Source organism: Rhineura floridana, chromosome 14 (assembly GCF_030035675.1).
Source record: "Rhineura floridana isolate rRhiFlo1 chromosome 14, rRhiFlo1.hap2, whole genome shotgun sequence".
Classification (NCBI taxonomy): Eukaryota; Metazoa; Chordata; class Lepidosauria; order Squamata; family Rhineuridae; genus Rhineura; species Rhineura floridana.
Window position 1 is genome coordinate 11,750,731 of NC_084493.1, and position 12,260 is coordinate 11,762,990.

General features: G+C 42.4%; 1 protein-coding gene across 4 annotated transcripts in view; it reads right to left on the bottom strand.

Annotated features, from left to right (window-relative positions):
- The window catches only part of FBN1 (fibrillin 1), a 256,376-nt gene that overhangs the window by 218,238 nt on the left and 25,878 nt on the right, over positions 1 to 12,260 (bottom strand). For all 4 annotated transcript variants that reach the window (XM_061595358.1, XM_061595355.1, XM_061595357.1 and 1 more), the window contains exon 3: positions 2,496 to 2,578. In XM_061595358.1, coding sequence (XP_061451342.1) covers positions 2,496 to 2,578 — 83 coding nt within the window. The remainder of the gene's footprint in view (positions 1 to 2,495; positions 2,579 to 12,260) is intronic.

A 12,260-nucleotide genomic window follows, 5' to 3' on the forward strand; every position in this document is an offset into this window, starting at 1 on the left:
TTTCTTAAATATATTTTTAATAAAGCAAATATTACAATAACACCATACGAATGTTGCACACTTTTCACTTCCCTGAATAGCATCTAAGAAATATCAGGTTGAGCCTCTTTCAGACGAGAAAGCACTGGTGACTTATAGTGTTTTTGCAACATTTGCTTTCTTTTTGCAAATACACACATAGGAACAGAAGTAGAAGGCCAAGAAGCACTCTTTACAATCCAGCAAAAACATGCAAGACACAACTGTTTGCCCTGTTTTACAAGGAACATTTCTCAGAGCTGTTTCTCAAAATTATAGCACTGCTGTGAAATTGCAACCCAGAAGATCTGTGGCACTAGCGGCTGAGTAGGAAATGCTCACTGATGGTCAGTCAAGAGTAGGTGAACATGGCACACTATTCCTAACTAGGGATGGAAAGATCTGCCAGTTTCAGTTTTCTCAGTTTCTCATGTTTCTACTCTTGAACTCAATTCTCCACATTTCTGCAGCAATTTGCAATTTTTTATAAAAGAATCCTCATGAAAATTCTCCACTATTTTAGTGTGTATTTCTCCTAATAAACACATTTTGTAGGTAGTTTTGACTAATGTACACATTTTTGCAAGCCATTTCTCATCATATAATGCATTCCTGCATGTTATTTTCACTCATATATTCATTTTTATACACACTTTCCCCTAATATATGCATTTTTATAAACCTTATTTGGTTGGCAAACTGCACTGCAAAATTCAGATAAGTGCGAATTTCAAAGGATGGCTGTGTTTTATTTATTTAATTAATTACATTACATTTATACCCTACCTTTCTTTTCATGATAGAATCCCAAGGTGGCGGTTCCCTGGCGGTCTCCTATCCAGGCACTGACCAGACCTGACCCTACTTAGCTTCAGCAGGGTGCTGGCCTCATGTGCCTTCAGACCATAGCCTGGGACCTGTTTTAGTTCTCATGTCGTTTTGAAAAGTGCAGATTGGATAGATTCAGCTTGAAACGTGAACTGCATCGAAATTCTTGCCCATCCCTCTTCCTAACACATCCATCCTCCATACAAGTGCTCTAAAGTTTAAAGTGTCACACTTAAACACAAAGATACAGCCTGCATCTGCCCAAAGAGGGGTGCTTGTGTTCTCCCCTCTGGTGTTGTACACTAGGAGATGTCATGTGTGGCTTAATAGTAATTTTTACTGGGGTAGTAGATACACTGCAAGTGTAACTGAGCTTTATCATAGTTGCCCTTTGGTAGACCACTTCAAAGAGGGTATTGTCAGGGCCAGCTCCAGGAATGCCGGGGCCCTTGGGCATCAGCTTGCCCTGGCCCACAGAGTGTGTGTGTGTGTGCAGCACCCCCCCAACCCCCGCCTACCTGTCTCCTGTCTTTTACCATTGCCCTTAACAAAGATGGCGGCAGCAGTTTCCCTAAGGGGATGACGCCTCCACCGCCATCTTTGTTGATGGCACGTGTGTGTGCTATGAGTGCACATCTCTGCCATCAACTAAGATGGCGGCAGGGGCTTCAGTGCCTTAGGGAAACCGCGGCCACCATCTTCGTTAAGGGCAATGGTAAAAGACAGCAGACAAGTAGGTGGAGGGGTGTGGGGGGCGTGGGGGGCCTGTGGATCGCAGAAGGGGAGCAGAGGGGCAGCTGAGGGCCCCCCTGTAGCTCCAGGGCCATCGGACCAGTGCCCAACCTGGCCGCCATGTAGAACAGGCCCTGGGTATTGTAGAGCTGGAAAAGGTTCAGAAAAGGGCAACCAAAACAATCAAGGGGCTGGAGCAACGCTCCTATGAAGAAAAGTTGCAACATTTGAGTCTTTTTAGTTTAGGAACTAGGGAAGCTCTGCCTCCAGCTCACTCTGCTCGCCAGCCTCCCCATTCCCTCACTCCCCTTGCCACCCTCACCCCCCAGACACCCACACTCCCCCCTCCAACCCACTTGCCTCACTTGTCATCCACCCTGCACCACCGGCGCCCCAGACAAACTCTGCCACTACACACCTAGGGTGAGATGTGTGGGTGGAGACAGAGAAGCCTTTGACTTTTGCATGGCTGGAATGTACCCTCCTTTACAAAGGTAAGAGTCACACCTGCTGCCTCCCCATTTGCCTCTGGCCCCACCCACCACTGCCATGTGGCCCCCAAATGGTAAGGGAATGTGGCCCTCAGGCTGAAAAAGGTTACCCGCCCCTATCATAGACCAATGAAAGATCAAAGGAGATCAATGAAAGAATATGGGAATGGTACTGAAATGATGGGAAGAATTTAGCTGTGTATATGGGAAAGCAGGCACAGATGGTTGTTGCTGTTATTCGCTTGTTACCCAAAGCTCTCCAAGCGAGTTACAACAATGTTAAAAACAAAACAAATTTATCATTGCTACAGAAACAAATAGCAAGATTTCCTTGTAAAAAATAAACCGACATACAAAACCTCTACATACATGAAAAAGTGAGTTGGTTAACTATATACCTAAAATAAATAACAAAGAATGACTTACGGACTATGCACTGGTTTCCACCAGGTAATGTTTTCCATCCAGGACAGCAGTAGGCATTGTAACGTGATCCACATACATTGGGTCTACAAGACAGATACAAATAAAATTAGCTGTCTATCATTGCTACAACAAGCATTCAGCATTCCTGCTAACATATGGTAGACTTAAGGGAATGGATACATATGTTATCATTTGAGCTTTAGCATCACATATAATGGTGTTGCATATGTCTGTAAGTTTCAGCTTGCCTGCCTTCTCCTCCTGAATCACTTTGCTGGAGTAGAGGCACTGCCATTAAAGAGAGAGAAAGAGGGAAAGGAGGCAATTTTTCATCAAGGACAAAACTCCCCCAAATGCCTCCCCCTCCCCAGGAGCCACAGACAGGACATCAACTGACCAAAAAAACTATTTAAAATGAGCAACCCATCTCAATGAGTCCCCTACCCCCTGCATTTCTACATACAGTCACTAGGCTTCCATGGATTTTTCTAAAAGGATTAGACAAATTATATTACTATTTTTTCATTTATGAATCACTTCCTATGAAGCATCTCAAAGCAATTTCACAATGTAACAAAAACATTTCTAAATCAATTGTATAACATATAAAAACAATTTCAAATCCAATATAGATACTGACTGGGATAAAAAATCTCCACTTAGAAGGCTTGTTGAAAGAGGAAAGTCTTCAAAAGGCATGGAAAAGACAACAGAGATGGGTCCTGTCTTATATATAACAGGAGGGAGTTCCAAAGGGTAGGTGCTGCCACACTAAAGGCCCCATTCTGACCTTGTGCAGAATGGACCTCCTGGTGAGATGATACCTGCAGGATGCCCTCTCCTACAGAGCACAGTGATCATATATAAAGGATATATGGTTGGGTATATAAAGGATGACATCTGGTATAGCACAGTGGGGAGGAGAGCCTGGCTGGGAGTCCAGAGTCTGTGAGTTCAAATGCCCGCTCGTGTCTCCTGGGTGTCAAGGGCCAGCTAAAGATCATCCCCACAGTGAGTGGCTCAGGGGTTATGTGCCCTGCCACCTGTGCAGCTGTGGGCAAGCTGCATAGTCCCAAGGAACCCAGTTGCCCCCCAGCTGGCAGTTGTGGACAAGGAAGGGGCTGGCTTGTGCAGCTGTGGCAAGCTGAGCAGGCCCTAGCCAGCTGGGGAGGACTAGCCTCAGAGAGAGGCAATGGTAAACCCCCTCTGAATACCGCTTACCATGAAAACCCTATTCATAGGGTCGCCATAAGTCAGGATCGACTTGAAGGCAGTCCATTTCCATTTCATATAAAGGATGAGACTATCTTTTATCATCCCAAGCTGTACAGAGTTTTGTATACCAGTACCATCACCTTGAATTTAGCCTGACAGCCAATGTAATTCTTTCAGCAATTTCTGTCTACCCCAACGAGCAGTCAAGCAGCCACATTTTGCACCAGTTGCAGCTTCCAGGTCAACCTCATAAGTCCTACATAGAAAAACTGCTGTAGATGTCTTTCCAACCAAATCTGGCAAAAGGGACTTCTAGCCACTGAGGTCTCCCCAAGAGAACCCCAGACTATGAACCTGCTCCTTCAGAGGGAGTATGACCCCCATCCAGACTCAGGAACTCCTCACCCACATCGCTTCCATGTCGCTAGGATTCAGACTCCGTTTCTTGGCCCTCATTCAGCCCACCACGAGACCAGGCACTAGTCCAGGGCTTGCAGAGCTTCTACCAGTTTAGATGTTACATAGAAACAGAGTTGGACATCATCAGTGTACTAATGAGACCAAAATCTCCTAATTACTGCTCCCACAGCTAGAAGGATGTGAAGGCCCAGGAAAAAAAACTAGAGGGTTTTTTTTCTTTTTTCCCCCCTCTCCCCTCCCCTCCCCATTTTTTCAGAAAAGAAAAACCAAAGAAGGCTTCAGGGGAAAAAAGTGTTACACACACAATTCTCTTTCCCTTCCCCCCCAAGCCTTTACATCTCTACCCACAGCGCAACTTTCAGAGGACTGAGAAATAATTACCCAATGCTGGTCTCTGAAACCAACCCCAAAGATAGGACCAGAACCACTGTAAAATAGTGCTCCCAATGCCCACCCCTCGACAATACTAAAAAAAATCCAAAGGATGGTTATTTGATGATGCAGTGAAGGCAGAGAAGCAAGCCTTCTTTGTAAAGCATTCTTTTACCAAGAACTATTAGCAATGATAACTAAAATGGAACTTCCATGTACGGAACTGGTATACCTCTGAATAAATGGTAGAGACTAACCACTGGGGCTGGCAATCTCCATCCTGCTCAACTTGCAGGTTTGCCAAAGTCATCTCACTATCCAGTCTTAGAGACAAGGGTGGTTAGCTGGATGAATTGCTGTTCTGAACCAGCAGGACAGTTATTAGGCCTCTGTGCCTCGGTATTGTTGTGACAGAGTGTGATTTTTTTTCCCCTGCGTAACCTTGTGCCAAAACTGTACCTAGCAAGAGCTACTGCTAGATTCTAGTGGCAGCAGGCAGAGTTGGTGGGTAAAGGACACATTTCCCATACTGCATCCTTCCTAGGCATAACGTATTTGCTTCAAATGCAACAGTACATCACACTCCATTCACAAGTACAATTCAGAAGATCTGTATGCTAGCCATAACAGGTTCCACTGTGTTCAGCCACACTCCCTCACAACTACAACACCATAAATACATCTGTAGCTACCCCCTTATCAGGGCCAAACACTGCTCCAAACCTTCATGCCAATAAGGTAAGGAAATATTTCATGCTGTTGTTTCTTGCCACAGGAAACAAGATTTTATAAATACAGGAAACAGTAATTGTTCCTGGCTGCTACTGAAGGAATACAATTTGCAATCAAACACATGAAGAATAACTTATGGTATACTTTCAGATGCAGGGTGCTAGACTGCAGTGGTGACTGGCCCCCCTTGGAATTGGTAGAGCAGAAAGCAGGGAGACCAACGGTAAGTTGGTTACCTGAAAGACCATCTTCAGTAAGGTAAGGGCACCAGTAAAGGCATTAAGATCACCAAATGGAACCCGGTTAGTTTTGCAACAGCCAGATTATTATCAGTTTATGAAAACGTGGAGGCAAGCTTTTTCATTGGTGGCACCAGTGTTGTGGAATCCCCTCCCTGTTGAAATACAAGAGGCCCCATCAGTACTGCCATTCCGTTGGCTCTTGAAGACATACCTTTTTAGGGAAACATTTCCCTAAACTTGAACTTCCTGATCTAATTGCTCTTTTAACCATTTTAATTGTTATACTTTTTAACAAGGTTATTTTATTGTAAATGTTAATTACAGATGTTTTTGATGTTATGAAATTGCTTTATTGTGTTTTTCAATTATGTATGATATAATTGATTTTATACTTGTACAACGCTTAGAAGCCATTTTGGCATTAAGCGGTATATAAATTAATAAATAATAATGTTTTCTTAATTTAAAAAAAAAAGACTGAAAGAGGGGGAAAGGGAAAAACATAACATCTTTATGAGATTCAGGATTATATAGATTAAAAAACAAGTATGTTGAACTAGCTTTAGAGTAGAGGAAAGTTGCTATTCCCTCTGGGGATAACATATGTTCCTAGAACCATTTTAATTAATCTACTGATTTAAATAATTAATCTTTGTACTATTTAAGTATGTTTATATAACTTATCTTATTCCTTTTTAATTTGTAATTTGTCCTTTTTTAAATGCTTTTCTTGATGTATATTATTATTATTATTTCCATTTATAGACCGCTTACTATCTAAAAGTTCTCAAAGTGGTTTACAATAGAATACATAAGGTACAATAAAAAGTATCAAATTAATTTACAAAGCAAAATGCATAAACAATATCCATATACATAAACATATACATAAACACAGTATAAAAGTCAGAATTCACCAAGGAAAGCCCGTAAATTGCCCTCCCCACTCTATGAAAGTGTCAGAAAACTGAAATTATGATGGCCATGGAAGAGGGCGACAAGCAGGTAAAAGGTTATCTCTCCCCTGGTGAGGCTTGCTGCCATTTCTCTTGCTCTCCTTTTGTATATGCAAAAAGCCTGGTTGGCTACTGTGCAATAAACTGAAATGAACTGTGTCTTGAGCATTTCTCATGTTGCCTTGGCTCTCAGAAGTGTTTGAGATTTCTCGCCCTGCTTCCCCCAACATACACCATTAGCCAGTTCTTCCCTTGCTCACACACAGTTGCCCTCTGCACAAATTCCATTCAGAAAAATCAGGGAGCTTCTCTAATCCACACCACACAGGGCACCGCTGCTGCAGGATTCATAACAGGAGAGAACAATGCCCAACTGTCAACTCAGATAAACTTGCCCCTGAAAGCTGAAGGTCCCGCAAATGAACGTTGCAATGTCAAAACACCACTGCCCCATCGTTAGGGTTTGATGATCACTACAACAGACTAGAGGAAAAAGGGGCTTTGTGGGCAAGGGCACTGCTTGAAAAGAGCACTGAGCAGCCAAAGATCTTGTGATCTATTTCATCAAGTGACAACAAGCCAGGAAAAAGTATCACTTTGCATCATCCTCTGGAAGCCAGTCCAGTAGCAACTTTCAAGCATCAGCTTGCCTGCCAGAGAATCCCTCCTTGTAGCCCAGGGAACCCCTATGGATTTCACAGGATTCTGCAAGACTAGGACACTCACACTCTGTTTATGAGGGGCATTGCTGGGAGTCATCTCATCTATACTGACAACATGCAAAAGAACACACCCAATACTCACAATAATTGTGGTGGGCAGACCTGTCTTCCAGCAAAACTTATCTACTACAACAGGATCTATTGTGACCAAAGACCCGCTGCTAGGATTTCAGGGAATCCTAGAACACTTTGAAAGCTACTGCTGCAAAACAACCTGGTTCAAAAATGGCAAAACAAGCAAAATGGTTCAAAATCTGAATCTTTCTGCAACTCAAGAGAAGATGGGTGATTAAAACATCACCAAAAGGACTCTTCGGGGCACAGATAGCCCACAGGAAATGTTGTTTCAGACTGTCCTGCAACTGCCCAGGCAATGACCCTTCCCAACCAAGCAGAAACCACATTCTGGGCAAGAGACACTGCCCATCTATCAGCTCCCTAAGGAGCGATCACTGGCACGGCTGCAAGCATCGCCTAAGGCAAAGGCATTCCACCAGAAGTTCTGGCACCTGCTGGCTAAAGCTGGCAAAAGTGTGGGAGTTAAATAAATTAAGGCTGGGAGACTAAACAGAATGGAAAGAGCATGTCTGAGAACTCAGCAGCACACACAGAGAGAGATTAACTGATAGATGAGGCAAGGATGCAGTGAAAGTGGTTCTTTATAGAGTATGCAAGGAGGTGGTGGCTGTAATGGGTACATAAAAAGGGCTTTTAAAAAAATCTACAAATATGTGTTTGGAACATTTCAGAGGTAATTGGAATTGGTACTTACTAGGGGCCCTCTGTCTACAAAATAATACATTTTGCCCCAGCAACGTCTAGCCATTTCCCACTGTTCAAATATCAAAATTCTCAAGCTACCCAAACAGCACTGGCTGTTAGTTGCAGTCAATAACCTGACTATTTTAAACCAGCTAAACAGCCATGGTCCTTTTATACTTTTTAATTTCTAAAAAGTAAAGATAAGAGGTCATATTCATCTAGAATCTAACATGGAAGCCCCTCCCCACTCACCACAGATGTAGGAACTGAGTAAGACTACTTGATGGATGCACACAGAAGATTTAAAAAAAATTATGGTTACCTCACATGCCCTATTTCTAAGTCTTTTATTAATAATTTTAATGATTTATTCTTTTTGTAAATCACTTAGAGGTTTTATTACAATCAAACAATAAATAGATTTTGTTAAATAATAAAAAATATGTATTGGCAAAGAAAGCAATCTCCAAGGTGCAAATTAAGCTCAACCAATTATTCCAGGAAAGAACTTGAATGCACTTTCATCAGTATCTTAACATTTGCAAACTGTACACTTCAGAATGCAAGAAACACATTCAAATGTTAAGCATATACAAATGTTAACCTGAGTGGCTGCTCTTGTGAAACTGGCCTGCTGAACAGTGCTTAACTTGAGCAGAAACTCACCCCTGGAAACTTACACACAAAGGCTGTTAGCCCAACCATAATTATTAGGAAGGAAGGATAATGAAAAATCAGTTGGCCTTAACATCATGCTTAGAATTGGGGGAAAGTGGGGACGGTGGGGACGGTAGTATAGCGGCAAATTCAGAAGTCCAGGGCCCCTCCTTGCCACCTCACAGCATACAACCTTCCAAAATTATAGAATAATCTGGCCAGGCGTGAATACTGCTTTCTTCTTCTCTGTCACTGTCACCATTTGACCCCCCTTTCTCACTGTCAGAGATATTGCTTGAATTACCAGGTTCAGTGTCTACTGGTGCTACCAAACTACTTGCTGATGTAGATGGGATGCCATCATAAGGATTCACTGTCTCTTCTTCTGCAATTACAGAATTCTCATTCTGCACAACTTGTCTTAGCTTTTTGAAGTAGGAACTAATAAAGGCTTCCTTGCAATTGACACTCATTGGGACTCTTCTGGGTGGCCAGCGCACTACTCCCCTTTTATGCTGATGAGCTCACTGGAGAACAGGGACCCTGCTGAGATATAGCTTACAACAAAATAAGGGGTCTAAGACCCCCTGGGACCCCAGATGACTACATCCCAGGGGGAAATGTTATGTCATATCATATCAGTGAATTTTAAAGCTGAATGGTAGCGTTATATTTATTCTATACTGCATTAAAATCTAACCTTAATGTTCCCTTATAGTCAACCTCTTGTAAAGCTTACCTTGTTCCTCTCAATTCACATTTTAAAAATGTTTCAACGTTGAAACCTGCATCTGTACACCATGCCATCAAACCTGTTAGTCCCTTCCCCTGACCCAGCTTTATGAGATCCAGTTTCAGGCATTCAGTGTTGAAGGAAAGGCCTCTCTGCACATGCTCATATACTCTCTCATTATTGCCTCCTATTTTCCACCATGGTCAAGTGCTGGCACTGAAAACAGGTTCCAAGATGAAGCCCTGGTGAGCCTTGGCTCAAATTAATTCCTGCAAGAACATTCAGTTCAAGAAACCAGAAATATTAACAGACTGTATTTGAAACTCACCCAAAACAAAGCAAGCTACAAAAATTCAAAAATAGAGCAGGCCTACCCACTCTCTGCCATGAAAGATGCAGATAGAGTGCCCAGTCCAAAGTTCTCATCTGATCCAGTCACTCAGAGGTTGATCAACATGAAGGAATGGCTTCAGACAGCAGACTCCAGAAAAGACAAACTTCCTGCTTCCATAGCAACATGAAACCTGCCTTATACTGAGTCAGACCTTTGGCCCATCTAGCTCAGTATTTAGCTACACTCTGACTGTCAGCAGCTCTCCAGAGTTTCAGGTGGGAGTCTCTCCCAGTCCTATGTGGAGATGACAGGGATTGAACCTGGGACCTTCTGCGTGCACAGCAGATGCTTTACCCACTGACCTACAGCCTTTCCTTCTCTGTGCCATTTTTTTAAAAAAGAGGGAACAGGAATGGGTGACTGTTCATTTCAAGTTTTAAAAAGTGTCCAAGTCTGGCACTGCATTCGCCATATGATCACAACCAGCACTGCAACAGTGCACTGGGCAAGACCTTGGGTATACCAAGCTCTGATGCTAACACAGAGCTCCTGGTAAAGCACAATTTTTCCCGCTCACTGGAAAGTCATGAAAAATTCCATATGCACTTCCACTTCACTGGTAGAGTGGACCCCAAAACTAGCAAAAAGCCCAAAGCTGTTTCAATGCACACAAGTTGTTCTGGGTCAAGATGTCAGAACTGGCATGACTGCAATGATGAACGTTTCTTGCTTACATTTAAGAAAAGCAAACTATACATTTAATCAAAACAATTTGTCTCCTTGTAATCTTGTTTCTGTGCATTACTACAACAAAACCAGCCTTTTTATATAATTACAGTAATTGTACTTGATTATGGGATGAAATCTGGCTCTCACATCATTATGACATAGAGTAATGAGTTTCTGGAAGGTTTGAGAACCACTTAATATAGGCAATGTTACATAAGAAAAAAATAACTTATATGAGACAGCATTTGATTTTCCGGACAAGCAAACCAGACCAAGTTCCCACCCACAGTTAAGCAAATGCTTATCTTATAAAGGAGGTAATGATTGCTTCTGTGTCTCCTAAAACCTTGACCTATTTTTTTATAAAAATACAAAGTGTATGTTTGCCATGTGAAAATTATCTCTGTGATTTCGCCTTTCTCTGTTCCTCCTTTGACTATGCAAAATTGAGTTTGAAATTTCTGTAACTTGCTTTATTCTAACTTTTGTAATTTTATTGTGCTTGTCATAATGTATAAAAAGAGGTATAGAAATATTTTAATTAATTAATTAATAAAACACGACAGAAAATTATTTTAAACATATTGTCCCAGTGCAGACATTAGGGTTAATGGTTAGCAGTAATCATAGTTTGTTGCCTTTACTCTGGCTAGGATCCCATACAGTGAAACCATAGTTTAGCTAGTCAAGCAAAGTTGTGCTCTTAGAGGAAGAGTATAAGAAGATAACAGTGAGAAGTGCCTGTCACAATACACACAGAGAGAGCAGAGAGGCAGGTAAATTGCCTTAGCCATGGTTTGCTTGGTTCAGATGTAACACTTAAACCTGGTTAATGCAAACTATGGTTTGTAAACCCATTTCAAGGGGAGAGTTTGTCGCTCAATGGTAAAACACATGCTTTCTGTGCCAAATGTTCATGGTTCTATTCCTGCCACATCCATTTTAAAGGCTGGAAAACCGGTGCAACCCCGGGGAGCTGCTACCATACAAGAGCTTTGAGTGTGAGAAAATCTTCCAATCAGAAGGGAAACCTTCAGACACACAAGAGAGTCCACATTGGAGAGAGACAATCAAAATGCATGGAATGGGGTGGGGGGAGAGAGAATCAGTCAGAAGAGAGACTTTGCCAAACATGAAAACAAAATGCACACTGAAAAGGAAACTGTGTGTGTTATAGCCACCTACTTTCTTTGTTGAATAAATTGTGATGCATATGATACTGTTGAGCTATCACTCTGAAATGGAACAAGTAAATATCTCTCATTAGACATATCACAGTATTTTATGCATTTTGGTATCTGAAGGTATATAAGGAAATAGAAAATAATAGTGAAATGTTATGTTATTGAACTTGTCTTCCCAATTTCATGTTTTTATGGGAGCAGCTGGGGGAGGACTTTTTGCCTTGAAAAGCAACCTAAAAATATTTCAGATATATCACAGTGGGGAGGAGAGCCTGGCTGGGAGTCCAGAGTCTGTGAGTTCAAATCCCTGCTCGTGTCTCCTGGGTGTCAAGGGCCAGCTAAAGATCACCCCCACCGGGAGTGTCTCAGAGGTTACGTCCCCTGCCACCTGTGCAGCCGTGGGCAAGCTGCATAGTCCCAAGGAGCCCAGTTGCCCCCCAGCTGGCAGTTGCGGACAAGGAAGGGGCTGGCTTTTGCAACTGTGGCAAGCTAAGCAGGCCCTAGCCAGCTGGGAAGGACTAGCCTCAGGGGGAGGCAATGGTAAACCCCCTCTGAATACCGCTTACCATGATCCCTATTCATCAGGGCGCCATAGTTGGGATCAACTTGAAGGCAGCCCATTTTCAAATAAAATACAAATTCAAACCATGATCACTTATCTGCCCATAACAATTAGACAAGACATTTCTAGTAGAGATTAATGTTGT